At 53.3% G+C, this 27,228-nt stretch overlaps 2 protein-coding genes and 1 long non-coding RNA gene across 10 annotated transcripts in view; 2 read left to right on the top strand and 1 right to left on the bottom strand.

Moving 5' to 3' along the window:
- Nucleotides 1-8,955, top strand: part of RANBP17 (RAN binding protein 17) — a 315,779-nt gene extending 306,824 nt beyond the window's left edge. For 7 of the 8 annotated variants that reach the window (XM_082380852.1, XM_082380855.1, XM_082380854.1 and 4 more), the window contains 3 exons: nucleotides 2,956-3,054; nucleotides 4,954-5,081; nucleotides 7,103-8,955. In XM_082380852.1, the coding sequence (XP_082236978.1) occupies nucleotides 2,956-3,054; nucleotides 4,954-5,081; nucleotides 7,103-7,199 (324 nt within the window). In that variant the 3' untranslated portion in view covers nucleotides 7,200-8,955. Of the gene's footprint in view, nucleotides 1-2,955; nucleotides 3,055-4,953; nucleotides 5,082-7,102 lie in introns of those variants that run through there. The other variant, XR_014241506.1, reaches the window with a different exon arrangement.
- Nucleotides 8,956-16,647: 7,692 nt separating this feature from the next.
- TLX3 (T cell leukemia homeobox 3) lies at nucleotides 16,648-23,673 on the top strand. The gene is made up of 3 exons (XM_082380877.1): nucleotides 16,648-17,924; nucleotides 18,280-18,523; nucleotides 19,453-23,673. Exons 1-3 carry the CDS (start codon nucleotides 17,363-17,365, stop codon nucleotides 19,661-19,663), a joined length of 1,017 nt encoding a protein of 338 aa, XP_082237003.1. The 5' UTR covers nucleotides 16,648-17,362; the 3' UTR covers nucleotides 19,664-23,673.
- A 1,956-nt stretch (nucleotides 23,674-25,629) lies between these two features.
- Nucleotides 25,630-27,228, bottom strand: part of LOC309623745 — a 46,110-nt gene continuing 44,511 nt past the window's right edge. Inside the window, exon 3 of the long non-coding RNA XR_014241519.1 lies at nucleotides 25,630-26,988. This is a non-coding gene — a long non-coding RNA (uncharacterized lncRNA). The remainder of the gene's footprint in view (nucleotides 26,989-27,228) is intronic.

Below are 27,228 nucleotides of genomic sequence, written 5' to 3' on the forward strand. Positions count from 1 at the left end.
TGGGCCAGATCAGGCAGGGGTAACCATAGTTGGAGTAGAGGAGCGCTGGTAACGATCTGAGTGCCTGTGGGAGCAGTCAGTCCTCACAGCAGCCCTTCAGAGTAGTTGCCGTAATCCTTCACTTTATGTGTGAAGAAATAAGGGCTCAGAGAAGTGAAACAACTTGCCCAGCATCCCAGGTTACAGAAGTGGCAGGGCCAGGTTTGGCCTTAGTTCTGCCTGTCTCCAAAGTCTGTCCCTGTCAAACCATGTTGGTTTTGCTTCACTGAGAGAAATTTTCTACAAACTCATGCCAGAGCCCTTTGGGAAGGAGGAAGGAGAACAAGGAAGCACCACCTGAGACAGTGTGGTGTCTGGTTTTCCTTAAGTGGACTAAGCCTCACGACTCCCCTTCCCAAGTGGTCCATTCCCTGGTTGGGCAGAATAACTGCTTAGGATAATACAGTGGATAATGTGTGTGTTTCTTGGACGTAGGCTCTGGAAACTGTAGCCTGGGTTGGGCAAATTTGAAATGGCCACTCCAGCCATGCCTGTAACAGTGCAGGAAGTGAGCAGAGGTTGGGGGAGTGGGGGCCCCGCTCATGCAGCATTCCTTATACTGAACGCTGATGGCGCTTTGTGACTCAGTGCAGGCTGGGGTGGGCCACTGCAGAGTCGCCAAGGGCTCTCTCCTTTCAGTCTTGACTTGTTCGCATCGATAACCACCAGAGATTTCACATTCCCTGCAACAGGATTCTGTACTTAGGCATTTCACCCAGTATTCTTCCATATGGGGGGGCCTTTCTCCAGAGGGGCTTGCCACACTGGTTGAACTGTTTCCCCATATCCTCTAGGAGTATTAGAAATAAGAACTCTGGAAATGAGTTGCCACGTCAGTACCCTTTGAGCGGATTTGCTCACTAATTTCCATTTTTCTGGAAGAGTAAAAGAGAAAAAAAAAAATCCTCCATTTTAGCCAACTTTATTTTTAGAAAAGTATTTTATTCAAACATCCCCTTACTTATTACAGACATAAATACATGCATTCAGACAAATGAATCCACGAGAGGACCGTATAAAGTAATTGGCACGTCACTTCAGCATGCTTTGTCAGTTAGTGGAGGACTTCGGTGCCTCTAACTTTAATCTTTTCCATTAAAATATCCATTCTGCCTTCAGATTGTGAAACCCATAATATTTTAGGCTGTCTCCGTGGATCTGTTAGTTTTGCTTGTCAGACTAATTTAATTTGTGGCTCTATGACTTTGGGTGGCTTGTTAAATTGTACATGGGAACATGTGATCTGCAAATGATGTTCAACATGCCAGGCTTAAGACCTAGTTTCTCCCCAGAGACACTGGACATACAGTAAATGTGTATTGGCAGATTTCATTTGCAACCAGCCTAACTGTTAGGATGATGATGATGTGTGAAATGGCAGATGTTTAAGCGCATTACTGTTGCTTTTATATACCTTAAATGTTTATAACACTTTTTGAAGCACTTTTTATATCCACCGTCTCATTTGATTCTCTGAGCTTCCTTGGTACTGGGTTATCATTTCCCTCTTTATAGCTAATGAAACTGAGACACAGAGAGAAAGGTTCAGTGACTTGCCTGAGAACACAGGGTAAATTGGATTGCAAAAATGCCAGAGGACAAAGCCAGATGTCACCAAAGCCTAGTCAGGGCGGTGTGTGTAGTAGACTTTGCCACATAATTGCCATTTTCCCCTGCCCTCCTTTGAGGAAAGGAGCTCTGAAGCGGCGAAAACAGGAAGGGCTAGAGATGGGAGGTAAAGAGTCCAAGAAGCAGAAACTGTAGCATCAGCTCCATATGGATGGCCACAGCTTGCTTGCTTCACGGCTCTTTGCCTGGACTGTTGCAGCAGCCTCATCTCTGGTCTCCCTCCTTGACTGTCACCTGCACAGTACACGTTCCAAATGTCCCCAGAGAGAGCTTTCTTAAGTACAAATCGGAGCATGTCTCTCTTTTGCTGCAAACCCATCACTGGCTCCCACTGCCAGATTCTTCATCGCGGTCTTCCAGCCTACACTGGGGTCTTGCTTCTGGCCCGCCTCTCTTCTGCCACACTGCATTCCTCACCACTGTAGAACCCACTGTGTTCTTTCCCAACCTCCTTTTTTGCTGCTGTCTCTGCTTAGAACACATTTATGGTGAACTCCGTAAACATGACCTTCTCTGTGGAGCCTCCCCTGATTCTCAGGGACCCAGAAGCATCCCTCTTTCCGCTGCATGCCCACAGCAACTTAGCCCAGCCTAGTGCCCCTTATCTCTGTGCGGAGTAGTCTGCCCCAGGGAGTTTTTAGCTCCTCAAGGACGGAGGTTGTGGTAGATGCCTGTGTTCTCTTACCGCCTCCCAGGTGTCTTGCAGAATTGGAACTTAAGAAAATGGATGAGTATGAAATGTAAGAGTGAAGTGAGTACATGAGTGAATTAGTGTATGAGGAATGAGTGAGAAGACTTTAACAGCCTGAGCCAGCAGGAAACTTGACTTCCAGCGTTACCTGGCATGTGCCCCATTTCTCCCTCTTGTCTGAGAGGAGTCATGGAGAGATATTGCCCCTCCATAGCTTGACGTCTTTGGTGAAATGAGAGGCAGGAAGAAAGGTGAGCTGGGTTTTTGCCTGGTGACCTAGTATAGAGGAAAGCACATCAGGGTTGAGAGGCAGGGACTGATCCTCTTGGCTCTGTGGCCTCTGACTTCTGCCCACCCAGAAGGTTCTCACCAGAGGTTTTGGTGGTGGGAACTCTTCCTCAGGGAGCTGAGAGTCTTTGCCAAGAGTTCCTATGGCAGCATCATAGGCTTCCAGAGTCAAAGCTGTTTTTTTGTCCAGGAAGCACCTTCATGTCTGATGGCAAGATGTGGGGATAGAAGGTGAGCACATAGAAGGCCTGGGACGGGGGGGAACTCTGAGCCAGGGCATCAGTGTCTCACGTGACTCTGTCTTCTAGATGATGTCTGTCCTCATGAATACCATTGTCTTTGAAGACTGTCGGAACCAGTGGTCAGTATCCAGGCCTCTCCTGGGGCTCATCCTGCTCAACGCGAAGGTGAGTGCAGTTGCAGGAAGGTCCACAGGAGGCGACCACTGGGAAGAGGGAGCAGCTGTACACCAGGCCAAGCTGTGACGAAGACAGGGAAGCCAACCGAGCTCGAGCTGGGACCTTGAGCACCCAGGACAAGGCCGTATTCCCCCAGAAGGCCCTTCCCCAGAGGCCTCAGATCTCCTTCAGTTAAGTAGAGGCCTCACACTAGCTTTTCTGGCACCTGGAGCGCTGCACTGGACGGGAGGTTTGCTCAGCAGTGCTTCCAGCTCCCCCCCACTCCCTTCCCTGTTCCAGGAGATTGTGGGCAACAACCCCTTTTGCCCCTTCCTAGGCCTCCTTTCCTTTGTGGGATCCCCACTGCCCTCAGTGGTAGCAGTAGCCCCTCAGGGCCAAACACAGAGGCAGCACCCTTCATCCGGAGCACGAGTCTCCAGTCCTTAAGTGCACGCACCACTGTGGGCTGCCTCCCAAGTTCTCCAGCTTCCCCTTGAACCCACCCCTGTTTCCCCAGCAGTCAGTAGGAACAGCGCATTACTGCTCGGGAGAATGAATTGTCTATACAATCAGAGAGTACTGGGGAAGAAGACAGTGAGATTAGAGGCAGCCGCGTACATTAAAATTCAAACTGAAATCCCAGCCTTGGAAGGAAACTAATAGAAGAAGAAAATATATCAAAAAGAGAAGAGCTGTCTCATCATTCACCTGTGCTGAAGTATCCAATTTTAGCCACATTCAGTAGCACTGTCATTCATCTTCCCTCAGTGTTATTGTGATTTAAATCCAAGCTGTATAAAAGAGAGCAGTTCTTTTAAAATGATTGAGAGGGAATAAGGGCAAATTCAGTGTTTAGAAAAAGCTTATGACATCACAATATTATACTTTACTGATGGAGGCAATATTTCATGGTTTGGGATGAAAAACTAATAATTTTCTATTTGGTGTGAGTCACTGCATCATTATAAAAGGGAAAAATAAGTAGTTTTGTGCATTCCCAGTCTTGTTCGGGAAGACATTGTGGTTTAAGTGTAATGCCTCTGATATATAGTATTTAAGTATTAGTCTGACTACATATTAATTATGTTTGTTTTTGATGTGAGCTGTTTTAATGTATGATGGAAATTAAATATCATGCTGTTTGGGCTTGGAAGGATAAACACATGACTGGCAGAATGTTGTCTTTGTGCTGAAATTAGGCTGTTTCCAATGATTAGGAGCTGCTTTTAGCATAAGAGTTTGTGTGTGTAAAAGCCCACAGACATCAGCAGAGAAGAAAGGGCTGTGCAGTTCTTTGTGACCAGGTGTGACAGGTGTTTTTCTTAGTGCCAGAAAGCTCTCCCAGAGCTAAGCAAGTCCCTGTAGTACCCCACCTCAGCAGAACAGACCCATCCTAACTCAGGAGGACACGGACTTGGAACAGAGCCTGGGGTCGTTTGAGGGGTAGTTCACTGAAGCCACCGAAGACGAAGAGGCCTTAGGAGGGACCCTGGACTTGGTCGCCCAAAGTGCTCCTTGGGCATTTTTGGTTCAGTTCTTCCCCTCAGCCTAAGAGGTCCTTCCTCTTTCAGCCTTTCTGTGACTATTGTTGATGAGACTCAGGAAGACCTTTATGTGCTTGGTCCCCCACAGAGGAGGCGAGGACTCCATCAGCCTAAACTGTTCCGTGACAATAAAGCAACTATAGGAAGAGGTTTTTATGAGAAGGGATAATACAGTTTATACTCAGGAATGTCTCTGTTGCTTTGGTTTTCCCTAAAGGCTTAAAGTTCAGAGGGGACCTGGACCAAAGCCCCTTTGAGAGTTAGGAGCCCTGAGCACTTTGGAGTCGGTCTAGCCCTCCCCTACAGCTCTCCTCAGGCCCCAGATTGGAGCCAGTGTTCTGACACTTGTTCTGTCTCCCAACAGTATTTCAGTGAACTGAGGGCAAGTCTGATAAACAGCCAGCCTCTCCCCAAGCAGGAGGTCCTTGCCCAGTGCTTCAGGAACCTAATGGAAGGAGTGGAGCAGAACCTGTCTGTCAAGAACAGAGACAGGTAAGCAGCGCCCCATAGTTTAGCATCTCTGGGGTAGGTGGACGTTCCGGGATTGTGCTTAACACATCTCACATACTGATGTGGCTTTTCTATTACACCTTGTAATCCTAGACTCAATTTAGTTCCATCCAGTAAATATGAATGGGTAGTTGCTTTCTTCCAAGCATCACACTAGGTACTGTAGAGCAGCGGTCCCCAACCTTTTTGGCACCAGGGACCAGTTTCGTGGAAGACAATTTTTCCAGGGGGCGGGGCGGGGTGGGGTGTTCAGGCGGTAATGTGAGCGATGGGGATAATGGGGATGAGCGATGGGGATCGGCAGACGAAGCTTCAGTCGCCCGCGGCCCAGGGGTTGGGGACCCCTGCTATAGAGGATGCAGAGATGAATAAAATGCAGCCTTTGCCCTTAAGCAGTTTATAATCCAACAGGAGGGAGAGAAAAAAAATAACTAATTGAAAAGGTTAAAAGAAGGAAAGTTTAGATCTGCTATGAAGGACAAAGACAGGCCTCCTGGCATTTGAACAGGCGTAGGCTTTGAGGTCAGACAGACTCCAATTTAAATTTTATCCCTGCCCTTTATAGGCTGTGTGGCAGTGAGTAAGGTAGTCAAGTTCTCTGATCCTCAGTTTTCTCACCAGTAAAACAGAGATGATGATAATTGATTGTGACCTTTAAATGACAGAATATAGTAAACATGGTACCCAGGACATATGATGCACAGTAAGTAGTTCCTTCCTCTGTCTGACCTTTAAAAGTGGTTGGTTTTGCAAGAACAGAGACAGGTAAGTTGCCAGTGAGATCTTGATGAGGAACCCAAACTTATCACCTATGCCTGAATTCATTCATTCATTCATTCATTCATTTAGTTCATAAAATTTTATTAAGAATCTGCTATGTGCCAGGCACTGGGGATACCACTGAGGAACTAATTGTTCCAGGTTTTTGCCCTCACGGAGCTTCTAGTGGAAGAGACAGGCATAACGAATGATGGAGAGAGAAAATGTTTTCAGGGAAAAAAAAAAAAAAAAAATACTTGCCTCATCCGTTTATAAAAGTGGTAGCGTTCAAACACTGCGCCATTTGAAATGCATATTAATCATCCCGATAGCCGCAAGCCAAAACCTGGGCTTTGGTAATACAAGGCCAAGTCAGATGGGCTCTGTGGACATGTTCCCTTGACTGCTTGTTCCGAGCCAAGATCCTCTATCAGGCAAAAAAGGGCAGCCTCCAGGGCTAGCAGGAGAAGAGACTTCGTGAAGGAAGAGGGGACCCTTCCCTACATGCTTCGGGGGGAAATTGCTTCACCTGAGGCTTGGGAATTTGAGTACCGCCTCCTGAGCCGCTCTGTGAAATGGTGTCAGACAAGCTCTCGTTTAGTGAGAGTACTAGCTAGCAAGGACTGGGTGTTTTCCATGTGCCAGGCAGGATGTTGAGCACTTAACACGCATCGTCTCACCTGACTCAGTAAATTCTCACTTCCCACAATCCCATAAGCTAGCTACTCATGTGGGGCACCAAGACAAGAGATCACCCAGCTTAGAAGTGATGGAGCCAGGATTTGAACCCAGGTAGTCTTACCCAGTGCCCCCTCTTTTTGAAGCACTTAGTTTGGTTTCCTTATCTGCAAATGAGGATACTGACACCTACTTTGGAGAAGACTTGTGATGATTAAATGAATTTATATGTAAACTCAACCAGTGCCAGGCACATAAGCTTTTGTTCTTTTCTTTATATTCCGTACCATCTATAACGTAATTTGACTTTTAAAAATAATTTTTAAATAGTATAACCACAGAATACACCCCTCGAAATGGTCAGAGTGTATTTGCTGGTAACCCTTGTTTTCCGGGAGGGGAAGGAGGAGGGCCTGCTGCTGGCAGAGCAGTAGTGGTCGGTGAAATGGGAGGAAGGAGCTCAGCCAGGACCTAGGGCCGTCTCCAGGGTCCTGAACTCCGCCACCAGAGCTTCACACAGCCTCAGCCTTGCCACTGCCCTCAGCCCTTTCTTACTCTTTCCACAGGTTCACCCAGAACCTCTCCGTCTTCAGAAGAGATGTGGCAGAGGCCCTGCGCAGTGATGGCAGCACCGAACCGTGCAGTCTGGACATGATGAGCTGACCCGACTTCTGACCATGTGCCGAGCAACTTTTATCAAGAGACTTGTGGGTCTGGATCCCAGGACAGTGATGTTGGCTAGCCCAGGGGAATCTATTTTTCAAAACAAACAAACAACAACAACAAAAGCCCTACCTTTTTATAAGCCTGGCCTAATTATAAGAATTTATAATAGCGCACAAACAATGTAAATTCTCAATCTTTGCACTGAAAAAGCAAAAGATGTGTTCTCAGTCTTTCTATAAAATATCATTTATCTTTGTTCTTACAATGCTCTGAAAGGGTGTAGAGACAATATTTAACCAAAGAATATAATAAACCAGGTTTACACCTAAGTGTGTACTAGTTAATGGTTCTGCAGTCAAGGTTGTGAATTTGTGAGAGATGCAGCCTTCAACATAGATCCCGGATTGAAACAAATATACCATTTGAACCTGTTAAATTAGTAGTTTGTTATGAGTCTGGAAAAAGCAGCACTGGGGACTCTGAGCTGTGGGCACTTAGAACGAGCCTGGGAGCTCTCCAGAGCATGCCACAGGACTGCACACAGCCCTCTCCGCCTCAGCAGCGTCTGATAAAGTTGAGAGACAGTAACACAATTAAATGACTTACAAACAACGTTTGCTCTTCACTGGCATAAATCTGAAGTGGTTTAGTCTAGAAGAATTAAGCTGTGCAATTCCTGCCTGCAGAGATATTTCTTCAGAAGGAGTAGGTAGCCCCAGCAAGTAGCTCTGGGTGCTACCAGCACCCAGGCCTGCCTCCATTTAATTTTTAAGAGAAGCTGAGGGTGTCCAGTCAAAATACAGATTCAAAGCAGCTCTGCCTTCTTGGGCCACCCAGAACAGTGCTAGGTGCTAAAGTATAGATTTTCAGAGGATGAGGATCAGCTGGTGTTCATCCTTCCACACAAACTCTTACTACTGTGGGGACTGCAGCTCAACCCAAACCCAGGACAAGGAGGAAGCCTTTACAGTTTGTGAGGGGCTGGAACTAGGCTATTAATTTGAGATTGCCACTGTCAGATGGCTTTGGTGTCTCGCTGCTCCGTCTTCATGGTTCAGGCTTGTAGTAAATATTGTTCCCTTTATTTCTGATAAGACATGAAAGGTTGGCCTTACTGTTGAAGAAGAAGTAAATCTACAAGCTCCTGTTATAATCTCGTTTCTCAGACTAGTATTTCTTGAAAACTTTCTTGATAGCTGAGTTTTACAACAGGCTTGTCACAGAAAAGCAAAGTCACCCAAGTTTATCTCAAAATGTTTGTCTTCCATGTGTGAACCCAGGAAATCAGGGAAAAGTATGTTCTAGGTAGGGTTACTTCTGGTATCTAATGGAGAAGGAAGCCTCAACCTTACACTATGTTTCATTAGCAGTGGGAGAAATAATTTTCCACAAGAAGGCAAATTCTGAACTTCATAAAACCTCAGCTGTTTAGAGAATTCTGACTTGAGAAGTTTCTCTTTCTCATGGGCTTATTACTGTGCACTACTCCTCCCCCAAAAATCCTTCATCAAGACCTGTCCCCTTCTGACACTGTTTTTTGGTTTGTTTGTTTTTTGTTTTTGTTTTTTTTTTTTGAAAAAAGTCCAAGACCTGGGAGTTCCCTGGTGGCCTAGTGGTTAGGATTCCGGGCTTTCACTGCCATGGCCCGGCTTCAACCCCTGGTCGGGGAACTAAGATCCTGCAAGCCGCGTGGCGTGGCCAAAATAAATAAATAAATAAATAATAAAAAGGTCCAAGACCTAAAAGCACCGTATTATTTGCATTTAAATACTCACAAGAAAATCACCATGTATACTTGCTTTTCTTGACCACATCGCCAAAGGTCGCCTGGTGGTTTCTCCCCAGCCAGGAAAGGCTCTGTCTTGGCCTTGGAGAGCTGCTGTGGGGGAGGACTTGTCAGGCCTGCCCCAGCCCCACTTCAGCAGGGCCTGCTCATGGCGCCGGGTGGGCAGAGCACATGGAGAGGCGGCGCGCACAGCGGGGAACAGACTCAGCAGAGCGGCGGAACGTCTGCCGTGCCCCCCCCCATCTGACCCCTCACCTAGTCCTCACAACAGCCCTGTGAAGGTGGACAGCACTCCTCCCACTTTTCAGGCGAGGAAGCTGAGGCTCAAAGGTGGTACACAGCTTACACTGGTCACACAGGCAGGATTTGACCCCAGGTCTGTGTCACCGCAAAGGAATTCCCGGCCTCTCCAAGACCTGTATTTGAGAATGATGAGTTGAAACCAGTTAATGTTTACATCCAGTACCATGTGTTTTTCAGAACTCTGTTGCTGTGTAACAAATGACCCCGACATGCAGTGGCTTAGAGCAACACTGCTCATCTCACAGTTCCGGTGAGTGCTCTGCCTCAGGGTCTCCCAGGCTGCAGCCGGCGTTGTGGGCCAGGGCCCTGATCATCACCAGGCTTGCCGGGAAAGGACCTGCTTCCAGCCTCCTCGCGGCTCTTGGCAGGAGTCGGCTCCTCGCAGGTTGGTGGACCGAGCCTCAGCTCCTCGCCAAGTGGCCTGTCCACAGGGCGGCTCACAACTTGGCATCTCGCTTCAGCAGAGCAAGAGGGAGAGAAGCACAGCAGTCTGGAAGTCACAGCCTCTCATAACCTAATCGCAGAGGGGCCACGCATCATTTTCCCTGTATTCTCTTCATTGGAAGTAAATCACTGGACCAGCCCACACCCAAGGGGAGGGGTTATACAAAGGCGGGAGGCAGGGGTCTTCGGGAGCCATGTTCAAAGCCACCTGCCACGACTCTTACCTGGCCTTTGCTGGAGAGGTTGAGTTTGGCTACAGGTTTCTCCCCTGAGACCTGGAAAGGAATCCTGATTCTCCTTGGAGAGCTAAGTTCCATTCTGTGCCCTTTCTCAGGGAAGAGGAGGGAGTGGGGAAGCTGGGGTGTTTGCAGAGCACATCAGACTGCACGCTCACCGCCCCCCCCCCCGACCCAGTGGGTCCTGGTTTGGAACTGCGCCCCACCCGCTTAGGCCAGCCTTGCCAGAGTCGGCCTTGGTAAGGGATTGCGGGGGCTCCGGGGGAAAGCTGGAGTCCCCCGTGGGAGTTCTCTGCAGGGCCATCCTATCCCAAGGGTAAAGCAAGCACTCAAGGACACACCCAATCTTGCGGAGCCTGCACGAAAGAGAGCTAGTTGGATCTGTTACAGCAGCGGTCCCCAACCTTTTTGGCACCAGGGACCGGTTTCGTGGAAGACAGTTTTTCCACCGTCGGGGGTTGCAGGGGGGCGTGGGGGGATGTTTCAGGCAGTAACGCGAGCGATGGGGGGCGGCAGAGGAAGTTTCGCTCGCTCCCCCGCCACTCACCTCCTGCTGTGCGGCCGGGTTCCTAACAGGCTGCAGGCCCGACCGGTATTGGTCCGCGGCCTGGGGGTTGGGGACCCCTGTGTTACATGCTCCAGTCAGATCGCAGGTGTATGTGACTTACACTCAGCAACAGGAAAAAATAAATGATCCTGGCAGTTCCTCGGGGTCTACCACCTACCCAGCATCTGGCCCAGAGTGAGCAGGAGAGGAATGATCGGGCCGCTGCCGGTGCACCTCGCCCTCCTGATGAGCTCCTGGCAGGCGAACGGGTCTTGTCCACCAGTGCGGGGCTCTAGGTCAAGCCAACAGCTTCAGCTGATAGTCAAGCAAGAAACAGTTTGAAGGTATTATGACCGCAGGACTTTTGCCTTCGCCACTGACTTAAGAACCGGACCCCTGAGAGCTGTATCCTGTTTGTGTTCTAGATGTTTCTGTGTTTTCTGTGCTTTCCAATCAGGCTTCTCTAGAACAGGGGATGAGGGTGCTGTACCATGTGATGATCGGAGCAGCCAGAAAAGCCCTGTTGGCCCCTGGCCTCCCTTCCACTGGCCCTGCCAACCTAGAAGTGCCTTTGGGTTATGGTACTGGAAGCCCCTGTCGACACGCGCAACTGACCTGGCATTGGCTGTGAGCTGAGCTCAGTGACTGAGTTAACTACCAACAGAGCTGAGCGTGAGAGCAAAGAACAGGGTAGGTTTGGTGAGAGAAACTGGGGAAAGTGGAAGAGCTGGCATACGGGAGCCTTGTCTAGACGGAGGCCAGTCCAGCAGCGTAGGCGAGGCAGCATTTGAGAGAACCCAGCACCTTATGGTGAGGAGGGAAAGAGCGCCTGAAGATCAGGGCGGGGCAGAGTAGAGAGGGAGACAGTGAAAGTCCCAAGATGAACACTAAACAACTAGAACCACTATCATTTAATGAGCACCCACGAAGCACTGCAAATCATGATCTCATTTAAATGTAATGCTTACCAATAAGAAAATCAAGTAAGTATTGATATTATCCTCATTTTAGAGATGAAAAAACTGAGACTAAAAGACTGACCCGAGCCACACAGCTAAAAAGTGGACGAGCCAGGATTCAAAGTCAGGTCATCCTGACTACAAAACTCATGTTTCTTTTCCACTAACATCCCTTAAGCTAGGTACTTCACCACAGGGCTTTGGAGACAGTTGGGTGGGGAGGTGCATATGGACCCACTGGGACCCCCAGATGGGGCTGGTCACTCCCCAAGAAAGGGCAGTCCCACAGGGCCCCTTGTGTGCTGTGTCTGTGGCTTCTGCCACTGATTCGTCCTCCTCCCTGAACTTTATAAAATCATTCTTGAGACTTTTTAATGTTTTATTGAGGTGTAAGTTTACAATGACAGCAAACCTTTCAAACTACAGCAAGAGTAACCTGCCTCCTTGGCATATTAAAAAATAATGTTAGTGTGGGTTTTTACATCCCATAGTTTGGATTGCTGATACGAGTGCTTCCTTGACAAGATTCTTTTTGAGGTTTACAGAAAGCGTAATAAAATATGTAAGTTACATTTCCACAAACAAAAGCTATAACATAAGTTATTTATAAGCGTGAGATACAAACAGTATCACGATAAATAAACCATAAGGGTACCTGCAACATCCATCTTAATGTAATTTGCCCAACAAAAGTGTTGAAACGAAGTCAAATTTAGTAGAGAAATCTGTCAGGAAGAAAGGAAAGTTGTAAAACACAAAATGGGGGAATTGGCTGATGGGGTGGGAGCAAACAAGGGCACGAGATCGGGTGTGAAGGCACCTCAGAAGGCCACGGCCTGTGCCTGCCCTCGGTGCCTGCCCTCGCCCCCTGAGCCTGCGTCCTCCCAGCAAGCCCTGCTACCTGCAGGCGCATGTGTCACCAGCCCGCACGAGGGAAGGACTCTCCCCTCCCCTCCCCCTTCCTGTCTTACACCCTCTCTCCTAACCCCCAGCCCTTTGGCAGCTCCCTCAGGCTGCTGCCAGCCTCCCTGCCAGGCTGGGCCATCCTCAAGGCCAGGGCCTGGGTCTGACTCAGCACAAGGATCCTGGAGATCATTCGTTCACTCATTCATTCACCTACCACAGATAAAGCAGTGAATGAGGCAAAGTCTCTGCCTTCAGAGAGCTGGTGAGCAGGGGAAATAAGATGGGTTCCAAAGGCAACGAGGCAATGATGAAAATAAACAGGGATAGACAGTGGCTGGGGGAGAGGAGGGCTGCTTTAGAGGATGGGCAGAGAGGCAAGAGGTGGCCTGGGCCTTAAAAGGTGGAAAGGCACCAGCCGTGGGCGGAGCTGGGGGAGGCGAATGCTGAACTGAGTACACGCGAATTACTGGACACACTTCTGACCCCTTCTTCCTTATCCCTCGTCTGACCTTGCTGTGTGCTATTCAGTTTAATACCGCAAACTCTTAATGACCATCCAGTGGGCCTTGGGCCAGCCCCAGGACATGAACTTGAACGCCACCAACACCGTTCTGCCCTGGAGGCACTCCCGGAACAGTGGGGGAGACAGAAGTGAGCCCACTGCGGGCAGCCGCTGCTCCGGGGCTCCTTCCCCTGGACCACCCACTGATTTCCTATGACTTAGAATCCTTACTACCTGCTCCCAGAGCAAAAATGGGTGTGTGAGGTAAAGGGAAAAGCATGGGCTTTGGAGTCAAGACAGTCCTGGGTTCCAATCCCAGCTTCAGCCCTTCCCCACCACATGCCCTCTAGTCCTCCCCGTCGGGGGAGGCAGCGATGAAGAGCTCAGACTGCATTACTCCCACTATCAGATGGGGAAATGGAGGCCCAAAGTTGGGACATGGTCCAGAAAATTGGAGTATGTGCTCAGTAAATACTTGAATAAATGAATGGATGAGTGAATAAGTTTGGGCAGGTGTCTTTAGAGCCTTCCATCACGAGAAATAGAAGGGCCCCTAGAGACTCCCAACTAGGGGCTGTGAACCAAGGATGGAGGGTGGGCAGGTATGCAACCTGGGGTTTGTGTCTTTGTCTATGGAAGTGGTCCATAATATTTTCATCAATCTTGCAAATTCGGTTGCTGACCCAAATATCTTTAAGAGCCCTGATTCAAACCCTACCCCATTTTACAGACAGGGAAATTGAGTCCCAGTTTACACAGGAAGTCGGTGGTAGAGTGAGCCTGAACTGGGTCCTCCTGCATGTGGACAACTGGAAATGCCGACATCCTGACTCTCATCCCTAAAGCCCCCCCCTCTGTCTCCTATATGACACCCAGCAAGACCTCCAGCAGCGCTATCCCTTCTCCCACCTTCTCCATCGGGAGGAGGAGAGGATGCACTACATCCTGGAAGTCTTTCTGGCCTCATGAGTCTGGGCCACCAGCTCCCAGTTGTTAGAGGTTTTCTCATCTCTCTCTCTGTGTGCGTGTGTGTGTGTGTGTGTATGTGTGTGTGTATCTCCATCTCTGTCATTGTTCAATTGATAGCAGGTAAGAATGAACAGCAAAAAATTACAATTTCAGGAACACCGAATACATATCAAACAATATTTGGCCAAAACAGTGCTCAGAGGAGAATGTCTGGCCTTAAATGTATTTAATAAAAAACAAGGAAGATTGACCAAAAGGAACTAAAATTTCACCTCAACAAACAAAGAAGAAATTAATAAAAATAAAACAAACCATTCCTGAAGGAGATGATATTTTAAAAGAGGATAATGAAATAAAAGTCTTTTCTTTAAGACCAATAAAATAGACAAACCTTTGGCAAATTAGTATCAAAAGACACAACTGAGTAACAGTGAGAACGAAATGCAGAGGATGTTAACACAGATTCAACATGGGAGTTTCAAAATAGGAGAGAATCTTCCCACAATGTTACAACAATGAATTTGAAAACTTGGATGAAATGGGCAATATTCTGGGCACTGGCTTCTGAATTTGAGCAGGCGTCTCAATCACCTGGGGGGCTTGTTAAACACAGAGCGCTGAACCCAACCCCAGGGTTTCTGATTCAGCAGGTCTGGGCTAGGGTCCAAGAATGCGCATTCCTAACGAATTCCCAGGTGATGCTGGTGCTGCTGGTCGGAACACACATTGAAAACGCTGTCCCGGGAACTGCTACCCGCGCCATTTACTCCTTTTCCTGAGCTGCCTAACAGCTCTGTTCTGTCTGGGTTGGGAAAGAAGGGGGGTTTGTGCCCAGTGGCCCAAAGCGCCTACTGCTGGATGCCTGAGAAGCCCAGGGTCCCAGGCAGCGGGGCACAGTGAGGTGGAGCCCTTCCCTACCCCAGGCACTGTGCCGAATGCTTACTTGAATGAGCTCATTCAATCCCACGACGTTGGTACTGGTGCTTTACCGGATGGGGAAACTGAGGCACAAAGAGAATTCCCTAGCCCACAGCTGATAAACAGAGGTGGGAATCCAATTCTTAAGCACTGGGCCACTCACCATGCCCTGGGAGCAATGTTGGTCACACCACCCGCATCTTCTCCCTATCTCTGTGCCCGCCCACCTACCTGTGCAGCGTGGGCCTTGCTGTTCAATTGTAACAGAGCCAGCAAGCGGCAAAGACAGGCCTGGGATCCAGGGCTCTGGAAGCCAGGAAGGAAGCGGAGCTGCTGGTGGAGAGCCTTCACCGGCCTCTGAGTCGGCGTGAGTCTCAGAACTCTGAGCCTCAGTCCCCTCATCAGGCACAAGACGGGGTTAAGAGCAGCCCTCTCCACGCAGGGTTGTCGTGAGGAACAAATAAGTGCCCCAGCCCTTGCCTGGCACGTGCTAAGTTCTCAACTCACAGTTGCTCTACTGTTGCCATTAAAGTTATTATTACATAACCGCCAGAGTGTCTCCCAGGCAATTCCACAGACCTTCTCTCATTTACTTCTCACAGCCACCCTGGGGGTAGCTATTACCCTTTCTGTTTTACAAATAAGGAAAATGAGGCTCCAGGAGATGCAAGAGGGACCCCACAACCCCCAGGCCCCCCAGTGGCAGAGCCTGAATTAGAAGCAGGAGGCCCCCAGCCCAGAGCAATGGCGAGACTCCATCTGAAGGTCCTGGTCCGCAGAGGGCAGTGGAGGAGGGCTTGCCCAGGGCCCAGGCGCCCTGCTCTCCTCACCCCTCTCTGCCCAGACGCCTCATTCTCCCCACCCAACACTGAGGTTCTGCCAGGGCCAGAGACTCGCCCAAGGTCACAGAGGGGGTGTTGACTCAGGGTTCCAGGCCTTAAGATTGTAAGTCCTGAGGCCTCTCCTCGTTGGGGGCAGATTACTAGGAAGAATCTAGTAATTCTGCCGCCCCCTGCCCTTCCTGGCCCCCTGAGACTGACCCCACGGTAGACAAATACACCTCTCTCTCCAAGATACTGAGCCTCCGCAAATAAAATAAAACTGCAAACAAATAAACAGGAATCTTAAGAATAACACATCAACTGTCACGCTGGGGGGCTGGGGGGAGTGGTGGTGGGAGGGCAGCCGCAGCTTCCTGTTGCCTACTACCTGCCAGGCCCTAACCCCGTGCGCTCTCCACATCTCACTCGCTGCTCGGGACCATCTCGCAATTCACGCATTCCGTTTTACAAACGAGGAAACCAAAGCCTAAAGCTATGAGTCCCTTGCTCAAGGTCACTCAGCTAGGATGTGACCTGGCCCAAATACGAACACCCTTCTGCCAATGGAGCATTCCAGCTCTCACCACGTTGGCAAGACGAGGAGCGCAAGGGAGGCCCTGCCAAGGGGTCAGCAGTCCTTTATCCTTTGCACCTAACGATTTTAGAATTAGCAGGTAGAGAACGATTCTGTAAACCTCCCCTGGGGAGACAGCTGAGACTGGAGGCGGGGGGAAGGTGGGTTGACCGCCCTGCACGCCGTCCTGTCACCGGTGCCCCTTGGCCCGCCTGCACAGCCTCCGAGGGCGCGGGCAAAGCAAGGAGTGGTCTCAGCGCCCAGGGTTACCCAAAGAAATCCCGCTATTTGCTCTAAATATGAGCCTCCTCCGCCCTTGCCCCTCGGGAACCCCAGGTCTCGACACCTGCCGCGCCACGGGCAGGTCTCCCCGCGGGTCCACAGTCCCGTCCATCCTGCAACGAATTTCGAGGGACCGGATCTCGCTCCCCACCGTGCGACCCCGGGTCCCGTTCAGCTGGGCCTGGCACGCGTGGGCACCTGAGAGTCTCGCCTCGGTCCGCTTGCCGGGTGGGTGCCAGGGAGCGTCTCTAAAGTGGCCGCGACGCCGCGGCCGAAGCCCGGGCGGGGGCGAATTCTCCCCACGCGGGTCGGTGTCCTCGGGAGCGCGGGGCATGCTCCGGTGCTGTCCTCACCCCGCGCGCAGGCAGCGCACAGCTTGCGCCCCACGGTGCGCCCCTTTCGTTGCTCCCGAGGCGGTGGGGTGTCCAGGACGCTGCCGCAGATTCCGCAGGGTCGTTCCGGAGTTGCAACTCCATTGTAATTGAAAGGATTCATATGGTTTGGTTTTTGCTCAGATGAAAAAAAAAATTTTGGAAGAAAACGAAACCCCCCTCAGCAAACGACAATTTCACCAGCGGAACGCCCTGCCCGCCCCGCGCGGCGGCCGGGAAGCGGCCCCAGCCGGGAGGAGCGGGGAACGTCTCCTAATTGCAGCTTCGTTAGATTTCGGGTTTGGGAGGCTGTGGTTCGGGCGCTAATATCCGCCGCCCATTATCCCGGCTAATAAATTTGACCTATTGTTCGTTTGTTAAAATGATGTCACCTTGGAACAGTCCCTAAGCTCCTATTTCCATGAATTAGGCCTTTATTGAAAGCCAGGAGCCAATGGGAGGAGAGAGGCTTGTTGATCGCAGCCAATGGCTGCGGCGGGAGAGGAATTAGCAGCGGAAACTCCAGGTTCGGTTCAAGAAAGATGACACAGAGCCTGTCGGGCCCGCGCACTCTTGGCAAAGTTTCAGTGCGACGAGAGGCGCCGGGCGCTCCATGGCCGCGCCGTAACGGGGACCCAGCCGCCTCCCCGCCCAGCCCAGCCCAGCCCTTCCGCCCGCCCAGGATGGAGGCGCCCGCCAGCGCGCAGACCCCGCACCCGCACGAGCCCATCAGCTTCGGCATCGACCAGATCCTCAACAGCCCGGACCAGGACAGCGCACCAGCCCCGCGGGGCCCCGACGGCGCCAACTACCTGGGAGGGCCCCCCGGGGGCCGTCCGGGCGCCACATACCCGTCTCTGCCCACCTCCTTTGCTGGCCTCGGCGCGCCCTTCGAGGACGCGGGATCTTACAGTGTCAACCTGAGCCTGGCGCCCGCCGGCGTGATCCGAGTGCCAGCGCACAGGCCGCTGCCTGGGGCCGTGCCGCCGCCTCTGCCTAGCGCGCTGCCTGCCATGCCCTCCGTGCCCACGGTCTCCAGCCTGGGCGGCCTCAATTTCCCCTGGATGGAGAGCAGCCGCCGCTTCGTAAAAGACCGTTTCACAGGTGAGCAGGGTGTCCAAACAGGCGCCGGGCCTCGGCCCTCCCGGGGCCAGAGGCGCCGCGCCCTACGTGCTTCACTCGGGGAAACGGTTCCGGAGGCCCAAGTGCGGTGGAGGCCTCAGCGCCCAGGGCCCCGGGCAACCATAGAGGGGAGAAAAATCAGAGAGTTTGGGGGAAATAAGCCTGTGCCCGGGGGAAGAGGGGGGCATCTCCCAACCGGCTTGGTGCCGCTGGGGACCCTCGGGACCAACGAAATAGCGTAGTACTCTGCGCCCCACCGGGCGGCACCGGGTCCGCATGGTGCCTGAACGGCAGTCGAGCTGGGCCGGGCTTCAGGGGGCCTCGTGTGTCTCCGCAGCGGCGGCGGCGCTCACGCCCTTCACCGTGACCCGGCGCATCGGCCACCCTTACCAGAACAGGACGCCGCCCAAGCGTAAGAAGCCGCGCACGTCCTTTTCTCGGGTGCAGATCTGCGAGCTGGAAAAGCGCTTCCACCGCCAGAAGTATCTGGCCTCGGCCGAGAGGGCGGCGCTCGCTAAGTCCCTCAAAATGACGGATGCGCAGGTCAAGACCTGGTTCCAAAACCGGAGGACCAAGTGGCGGTGAGAGAGGCCCGGCCCGGCCTACCTTGCACCGGCCCTTCGCCCACCCCGTGCCGGAGCCTCGCGTTCTCCCCACCCTGCGCTACCCCCTACTCGCCCTCCTAGGGCTGCACCTCCCCCCTCCTTCCCAGGTTTTATCTCCCAGCTCGCCCTCCCGCGCGCCCGTCCTCACCCGCGTCTGGAATTCTCCTCCATTCCCATCCCTGTGTCGCTTTCTTGAGCCTCTCCAACTCTCTCGGTGTTTTATTCGGTCTCCTGCGCTCGCTCGGTTTCCTCTCACCTGCCCCCCCCCCAACACCCCACCCCATCCCGGGCCTCTCGCGCTCCGCTAAACCCTCCCGCTTGCCCCCTGCCTTTCCGATTCCCGACAATCCGCGCGGGGCTCCGGGTTCCCGCTCTAGCTCCCCTTCCCGACTCCAGCCCTGTTTTTATCCGATCGCTCTTTCGATCCAACCCGTGAACGGCGAAGCGATCGCGTCCTGCAAGAGGGGTTTGAGACAGAGCCTGGGAGAACCGGATGAGGCTGACCGGACCCGGGGACACCGCGAGGTGCAGAGCCTGCCCGCCCACCCGCGGACCCCAGTGACCCGGCTGCCTGTAGGGCCTAGTCAGTTACACACACGCCCTGCCCTTGTTACCCCGCAAAGAAACAATCTTTGTTGTTGGCGAAGCCACAATACCCGGGTGTGCAAGTGGGCGGCGGGCGGAGTTTCCTCCCGGCGATCTCCCCGCGCACAACAAAAACAAACGATCCCAACCCACTCCCCGGACCCGCGGGTCCCCGGCGCACAACGCCGGCGGGGAGGCAGACTGACTCTGCGCCTCAAGGCTCCCGGCTGGCCTTGGCTCCCGGGCGGGTGGGGGCCCCGCCGGCGGCCCCGCGGTGCCGGGTGCCTGACGGTGCTGTCCCTCTCCCTCCCCCGGTGCAGGCGGCAGACGGCGGAGGAGCGGGAGGCGGAGCGGCAGCAGGCGAGTCGGCTCATGCTGCAGCTGCAACACGACGCCTTCCAAAAGAGCCTCAACGACTCTATCCAGCCCGACCCGCTCTGTCTGCACAACTCTTCGCTCTTTGCTCTGCAGAATCTGCAGCCCTGGGAGGAGGATAGCTCCAAGGTCCCCGCCGTCACCTCTCTGGTGTGAGCCGCCAGCGCGCACCGTCACCAAGTATCGCCGCCCCGACCCGGCGGGGCGCCCAGGCCCCCCAGCCGGGCTGGGGGGGAATAGAGGCCGAGACGGGAAGGGCCAGCCAAGCTCAAGTAGGCCCCGGGGCGCGGCCGCATCCCCGCCGCCTGCGCAGGGGGGGCTGGGCCCGGGCTCCGCGCGACTGCACAATCCGAGCCCCCGCCCCGCGCCCAGTCCCGCCGCAGGCCCGGGCCTGACAAAGAAAGCGCCTTACGTTTCTCCGCCCCTCGCCCGCAGCCCCCGGGCCGGGCGCCTGTATTATACTTTGTACTTTTGCCCAAACGTGTAAATAATAAAAGTTTTGGCTTTTTTCTTTAGAAACCGGCCACCTGCTTCCCCCGCGGGGGCCACTGGAGGAGGGGCGGCCGATCAGGCGACTGGGGGAAGCGCCAGGGGCTGGGGCACCCTGCGTTGAGGCTGGGTCCACCCTTCTCCTTTTCCGTTCCTTTTATTTAAGTCGTTTTATTTAATAAAAAAGTTAGCTATTTCACTTAACGCCGCTTTTATTTCGTTTTCGTTCCAATAATGCTCGGCGACCCCCGACCCTGCGCCCCACCCCTGCGGCGGTAGAGGCCGAGCGGCGGTGTGCGGGCGCGCGTCCACTTCTCCGAGCCTCGTCGGTATTCGCCTCAGCTCGAACCCCGGCTCGGGGCCCCGCGGAGGATCCGCGGTGCAGGTCAGTGCGTGCCGGCCGCCCGCAGTCCGGGTGCCCGCGGGATGGGGTGGACGTGGGAAGGGCACTCTAGGCTCAGAGGTCGCAGAGCAGTGCCATGCAGAGCTGGGAAGTGAAAGGCCCCGCCTGGACGGGTACTTAGGCCGTCCCAAGTCAAACCCACCTAAGGGGTGGGAGGCACGGTGACCTCGAACTTCCTGGGACGCGAAGCCCACGCCTCCTCCCTCCCACAGCCCACAACCCACTGTCCTCTCTCTTTCTCTAGAGAGGCCCTGGGCGGGCCCCTCCGACCGGTTTGAGAGGGTCTGGGCGCACTGCGCGCGCGCGGGCTGTGCACGCAGAGCAGGCGCGCTTCCTGGCTCTCCAAACGGTCGGCGTCTGGGGAGCAAGTGTAGCGCACAACCCCGGGACACCCTCGCCCTTCTGGGTTGCGTGGGACCGCAGGTGGAGCGTGATGTCATGTGACTTCACTGCCGCCGTGGTGGCGTCACTAGACAGGAGGGGGCGGGGCGCCCGGAACGCCCAGTACCCCAAGCCCAGGTGTGAAAGCGGCGTGGCCCAGTACACCCGCTTTACCTCGGCTCAAAAGCTAGAAGTTTCGGGATCACGAGATCTGGAGCAGGTGGCCCCTTATGACAACGACAAACACACACTCGCAGCGTCTGTGAACATTTCATCTTGCTCGTTGATTTTTTTTCCTTTTATCATTCTCCCTTTCAGTCTTTTAAAAACTTTTCTTATTTTCTGGCCTCTCCATTTCTTTCTCCACAATATTCAGTTTCCTCCTCTATTTGGTACTCTTGGTCTCTGTTACTATATCTTTTTAACTTTTCTTTCCAGTTTTATGTTCCTCTGTATAGTTCGTTCTCTATTGCTTTCAGTTTTTCATCTTTCTTTGTCCTATCCTTTCTCCCATTTCCGACTCTCGCGTCCTCTCTCCTTATTTCCCTCCTCTCTTTTTGTCCTTGTTTTCCCCTTCTTGTCTTCCAAAATCTCTTTGCCTCTGCCTCTCTCCGTCCCGGTCTCTGTCTCTCTCCTTCCCTCCTCCAGGCCGAGCTCCCCGGTGCTCCTTAAGGCTAAACCCTTCTGGGTGCGATCCCAGAGGCCCTGTAGCAGCCCCGCCAGCCTCATCGCCCTGCCTCCCTCGGGGCCTCGCGGCACCCTGCGGGCTCGGGTATTTGGACGCCTTCGTTGCAGGCGGGCAGCGGAATTGTCTGCACTGGCAGGCCTCTAGGAAGGGGAGGGAGTCTAAGAAAGAGCTGGAGCTGCAGCGTTTCTGCCCTCATCCCCACCTCCAAGCCCTGGGGACTCACAGACACCCCAGCGAAGAACTAGGGTGACTCAGAGCTTCAGGTCTCTTCCTTGGGTGTTTTCCTGAAATGCTTCTATTTTCTCCGCTAAAAAAAAAAAAATCGTAGTAAACGCCGTCATCAGGATGGGAAAGGTTGGCCCTTCGGCTGGGGACTTGAATATCTAAAAACCAGAGCGATCTTCTTTGCCTTTGCTGAACAAGCAGCCCATCCCTCGGGCACTGGCATCGCTTTCTATTTTCCCTCACTTTTATTCTATTCCTCCATAACAGGGCTTAGTGGTTTTTGTTTTTTTCTAAATTATGTTTGTTGTTCTACCAGAGGGACCCTCGATTCTCGGGCCTTTTTGGGGAATGCACACACATCTTTTTCCCTCTCTGGTGCCTGACTTTGCGCAAAGGTCTCTGAACGAGAGGCCCGCCGGGGTGGGCTTTCAGGCAGGCCCGGGACAGGGACCCAGTGCCGCTGCGGCCCGAGGGAGGAGGGGGCAGTTTTTCCCCAACCAGTGACTCCGCGGGCGTTTGCTCTCCCTGAGCGCTTTGTCCCAGCGAAGCCTTGCCCAGCCAGAGAACGGCTAGGGGTCTCTTCAAGTTAGGGGGGCTCAGCCCACTTGTGTGTGGCCGGGTGGCGACTGTCTCCCAACCACGCGCACCCAGGGCAGTGAGGACGCCCCCAACAGGTGGGAGGAATTGCTGAGCCAAGCCAGGGCTTTTAGCGCCTACCGCCCTCCTCCCGCTGTGCAAAGCCAGGAGGTCGCCGCCGTTTCCACTGCGGCTGCGCCGGATGAGAGCCCGAGGACGCCCCGCTAAGGGGCACAGCTCCCAGTCCCCACACCAGGAGGACGGTGAGGCACAGTCGCGGCGCGGAAATACCCGGACCAGGCACGCGCCCCTGAAGCTGAGTTTAGGAGAACGGGAATCGAGTAGGCTGGGAGGCCCACATGGGCGCCTCCTTCTGGATCGTCTCCCAACATGAGGCCCCACCTCGGCCGGAGGAAGCGCCTGAGGCTCTGGAGGCAGGCGGGTGAGTGTGGATGTTCAGCCCGGCCAACGTCCCCGGAGGGAAGTGAGGACAAGAAGCAGCCGGCCTTGGGCAAGGGCTGGAGACTTCGCCTCGTCGCCCTTCCCCGCGGCCTTCCGTAGTCTCGTTTGGAGGGTCTCTGAAGCTGCACCCATTTTACAGATGCCGGACAAGGAGGCAAGAGGCAGCTTCGCGACCCAGGCGGACTGGTCGCGGGAGCTCTCCCCGAGCGCCGGTTGCTGGGATCCACCCGCGGGCAGGGTGGAGGCGGGGGTTGGGCCCCAGGCTTCCGCAAAGAGGGGCGAGGCTGCCCCGCCCAGGCACGCGGAGTTAGGCCTGACCGCAGCCGGTGGCGTCTGGGGTTGGGCGATGCAGTGGGGACCCGGGCGGGTCAGACCCGGGGAGGGAGGAGGGAGAGAGAGACAGGAACTCTGGGGCTGGCCGCTCGCTTCCCGAAAGAGGGAGTGATTCCCCTTCAGCAGCTCCCTGTACAACGCCGGCCGCGGACCGCGAGCTGTGCACGCAGTGTGTGGTTGACGATGACCCGCACCACGTCTCTGCGAGGGTTGGATGCCCCTCCCCATTTTGCAGTTGACAAAACTAAGGCTCAAAGAAGTCAGAAATTAGTTCTGGGTCGCGCATCGCCGGCGGACTGGCGCTCCCTCCCCACCCCCAAACAGAGCGCTCTAATACTTGGGAGGACTTTGCTTAGCGAAGGATAGGAAGGCGGCCTAGGGGACACCTGCAGACACCCTGACACCAGGCCCAGCGGTCACAGTGAGGCAGAAGGGCCTTCCTGCTCCGGCTTGCGTGGTGGACTCGGGCTCTGAGTTCCAAGGGCGCCAGCGCCTATCGCCTCCCAGGCTTGCGAGCGTTTGCCGTCGGTGCAGGAGCTGGGAGACGAGCTGAGGTCGCCCCAGCTCATCGGTAAGACCGGAGTCCACACTGCACCCTTGGGCCGGGCAACCTCCGCCCGCCCGCCCGCCTGCCTCGGCAGTTCCTCGAGCAGTTGGGGCCTGCGGCCCTTCTCTCGGACTTGAGGCCTAAGGACGCGCAGCCTGGCCCAGGAGGGTCCGGCCACCAACTGCGCCGTTTCAGCGGCCGGCCCTGGGCTGCAGCAGGCGGTGCGCATCTGTTCGCCGCGCAGCTAGGCGCTCCGGTTAGGGACCTCGGGATGTGGCCTCGGACTGCCCGCCGAGACCTCCAGGCCAAGGACCGGGCCTAGGTTGCGAGAGCGCTGAAGGGGACCTTCGCCAAAATCCCAGTCTCAGCCTCAGCGCAAACGCAAGCAGAACAAGGCCAGAGAAGGGCCGGCGTGGTGCAGGGGCCCGCGTTCTGGAGAGCGAGGGTTTCGCAACACCGAAGGCGACTTTCCTTTTACGAAATCTTCCGGCTCGCGGCGCCGAGGCCCCCCACGTTTCCAAGCACCTACCCGGTTATGAGCGGTTTCTCTCAGCGAAGTCCAGACTCAGTAGCGCACTTTCTTGGTTCAGACACTCGCAAAATCCTCCTGGAATTGCCACAGTGATCCGTGCCTTCCCTCGTGCCACCCAGCCGGTGGTGGCACGGATTTCTCTGCTCAGTTTTGTCACTCCCTTGCTGTGTGGCCCTGCGAACGTGGCTTTGGTTTCTGCATCTGTAAAATTAGGGCTACATAGTCATTAAGGAGTCTTCCAGGGAAAATGAAAAAAAACCATGGCTTATGGTACAGCTGATCTTCAATTTATTATGAGAATAGAAGCATTTAAAAATATACTAATGGATGAGGAATCTAATTAAACACCTAACTGCGTAGGGGTTTATTCAGAGTTGTTGCTATTTTGGACGAAAGAGCAGGAATGGGGCAGGACCCCACTGAGGTCAATTCTCCTGCAGTCACTGAAGGTGGAGAGTTGGTGGAGAAGTAATCTGGGAAACTGGGCCTGGGTTGATCTGGTTAGAGGTTGCAGTATCCTGGTGTTACCCTGAGATCCGTAGCCATATCTGCCTCTCACTTGAGTTGAAATGACTGGACAAAGTTGTTCTTGTGTCAGACTGGCTGCCAATTAATGAGTTACTTATTAAACCCTTTTAATATGCTCCCAACTGGTGTGGAGAGGAAGAAGAAAAACCATATTTGAACAGAATATTTGTTCAGAGGTTTTCATACCGTCCACCATCCCCCTGAATCCCCAAAAGAGTCTCGTGTTCCCATTCTAAATAAGGAAACTGGGGAGCAGAAAAGGCAGCTGACCTGCACAGGTTCAACCCGCGCCTTAACTGAGCTCCGACTCAAACTCCCAGTCTGCCGGCTGGGCTCCCTGTGTGTCCCCACCCAACCACAGATCAAAGACTGCAAAAGCTCCACCGGCCGCGGGGTCATTAGAGAAATTTGTGCTGACCCAGACTCCCCTGATTTTAAAGAAACCAAATCTTCAAATGGAGCAGAGTCTTAGACTGGCTTTAAAAGCCTCCAGACCCCGCGCAGCTCCCGTGGTGGCCCGCTCCCTGGAATGTACTGGCTTTGCTATCAAGCCCTATTGATGGATGGATTTATCTGGGACGCACTGAAACTCTCAAAAGCTTGCAACCTGGGTCGGCAGCACAACCTTTGCCGCTTCATCCCCCATCCAGGAAAAATCCACTCCCTCCTGCCAGTGTAGACCAGCCAGCAGAAACTCAGCCAGCAGGAGTGATGCGGAGCAGTGCTCAAGGAAAAGACCAGCCCTCTCAGGAAGGTCTGCCCTCGGGGGTAATAGTGGGCAAGCCCCGCTGAGACCCTGGGGCTAGAGAAGGTGGTGCTGGGCTCAGAGGGGCGCCAGTGAATAGCCAGTATGCTAAACAGCACGCACTCGCATCTGCTGTCTGGGCCGCCACAGCTGGGACACTTTTGTTCTTCGGAAGTAGTGGGACTAAGGAGGAGGGGGTTGCGGAGAGCAGAGAGGAAACTCAACCCCGAGAAATCAGAGGGAGAGGGCCCTGGGAGGGGGTCCTGCTTATTATCACCTGCAGTTTCAAGTTCGTTTGTTGGAGGAGCCGCTATGGGCAGGGATGGGCCTGTGCACCCAGACCCCAGCTCCCAGTGGATCTGGAGCCCAGAGCCCAGGCTCTGGCCACAAAGCAGTTACCATGTGTCGAGAGCATCTGCACAATCTTATGTAATCCTCACAATGGCTCTCTCGGAGATAGGTACTATTGCAATCCCCATTTTACAGATGAGGAAACTGAGGCTCTGAGACATGACACAATATCCCCAAGGCCATCTGGCTTTAAAGGCCAGGACTTCAACCCAAGTGCACTGACTCTGCCTCATGGGATTTTACCCATTGAGGCTCCTCAAACCTACTTGTTATTAAAGCCAGTCTCTTTGTGTGACTGCCAGAGGGAATTCTGAATGGTTTGGAGATTATCATCCCCAGCAACTTCGGACACAAACCAGAACATCTTGGGTTGTATCTACAACATTATTGTTGTTGCTGCTGCTACCATTACTGTCCCCTGTTATTTCTCTTCTGAGACCCCTGCAGGTGGTTGGAAGGTGCTTGGCCTTGCGCTCTATCTAAGGGATTCAGGGGTCTTCTACTGCCCTCTGCCCAAGCCCAAGCTAACGAACAGGCTCTAGTGAGCCCCTGTGGGTACTGATGAGTCATGGTGTAGCCCTCAGCCTCCAGACCCTTAGGATTTTCAGCTCAGGGCAGGAAGATGGTACTTAAATGCTGCTTGCCTCCAGGCCAAAATTCCTGCAACATGTATGGAGTGTAAAGAGGCCTGGGTTAAAATCCAACTTCACCACTCACCAGCTGTGTGGCCTTGGAAAAGTCACATTGCCTCTCTGAGCCTTTGGGTCCTCATCTGTACTCTGTAAGGATAGATCTTCCTCACAGGGTTGTCCGAGGATTAAATGACATAATCCTTTGTGCACTTCACCAGGAGCCTGATGCACGATAAGTACTATGATACATTTACTGCTCTTATTAGTGGTAGATTAATTTTCATAAGATAAATTGTTCTGGTTCTCCTCATAGAGAGAAGGAAGCAAACCCAGAGAAGATGAGTAACTTGCTCACAGTCAGACATTAAGTGGTAGAGCAGAAATTCAAACCCAGTTATGTCAGAGTTTAGAGTCCTGATTTACCTCAGTCTGCACTGTCTCCGCCGAAGAGAATCTTCTCGAAATGGTTGTTGACTAGGTGTGGAAAATCTAGATTATTCTAAGTCAGTGGAACCAGGTGTTCTGTTGCCTTCTGGGGCTTCCATTTACTTTGGTTGCTGATGTGTGGCACACTGCAACTGCTAAGTACCTGTTTATTAAATAAAAATAATACTAAGTAGCATTTCTAGAACATCTGCTGTGGGCTAGACAGTGACAGTGGACCAGGTGTTTTACCCAAGTGATCGCATTTAACCCTTAAAACAATCCTAGGAAGTAAATCTCATTCTGAAGATGAGAAATTTGAGGTTTGGGGACTTTAAATAACATAGCAACACAGGGTATGAATTGGAATCTAGATGTTCTGACTCCAGAGAGGGGAAAACCTAAT

This window comes from Balaenoptera borealis (assembly GCF_965194805.1).
Source record: "Balaenoptera borealis genome assembly, chromosome: 2".
NCBI lineage: Eukaryota > Metazoa > Chordata > Mammalia > Artiodactyla > Balaenopteridae > Balaenoptera > Balaenoptera borealis.

What these genes read in the sequence shown, in the direction of transcription:
- TLX3 (XM_082380877.1), top strand. Translation starts at nt 17,363, where the DNA reads ATGACACAGAGCCTGTCGGGCCCGCGCACTCTTGGCAAAGTTTCAGTG. An exon ending in CGTAAAAGACCGTTTCACAG is followed by an intron (nt 17,925 to 18,279) that starts GTGAGCAGGGTG and finishes GTGTCTCCGCAG; the next exon opens with CGGCGGCGGCGCTCACGCCC. An exon ending in AACCGGAGGACCAAGTGGCG is followed by an intron (nt 18,524 to 19,452) that starts GTGAGAGAGGCC and finishes CCCCCGGTGCAG; the next exon opens with GCGGCAGACGGCGGAGGAGC.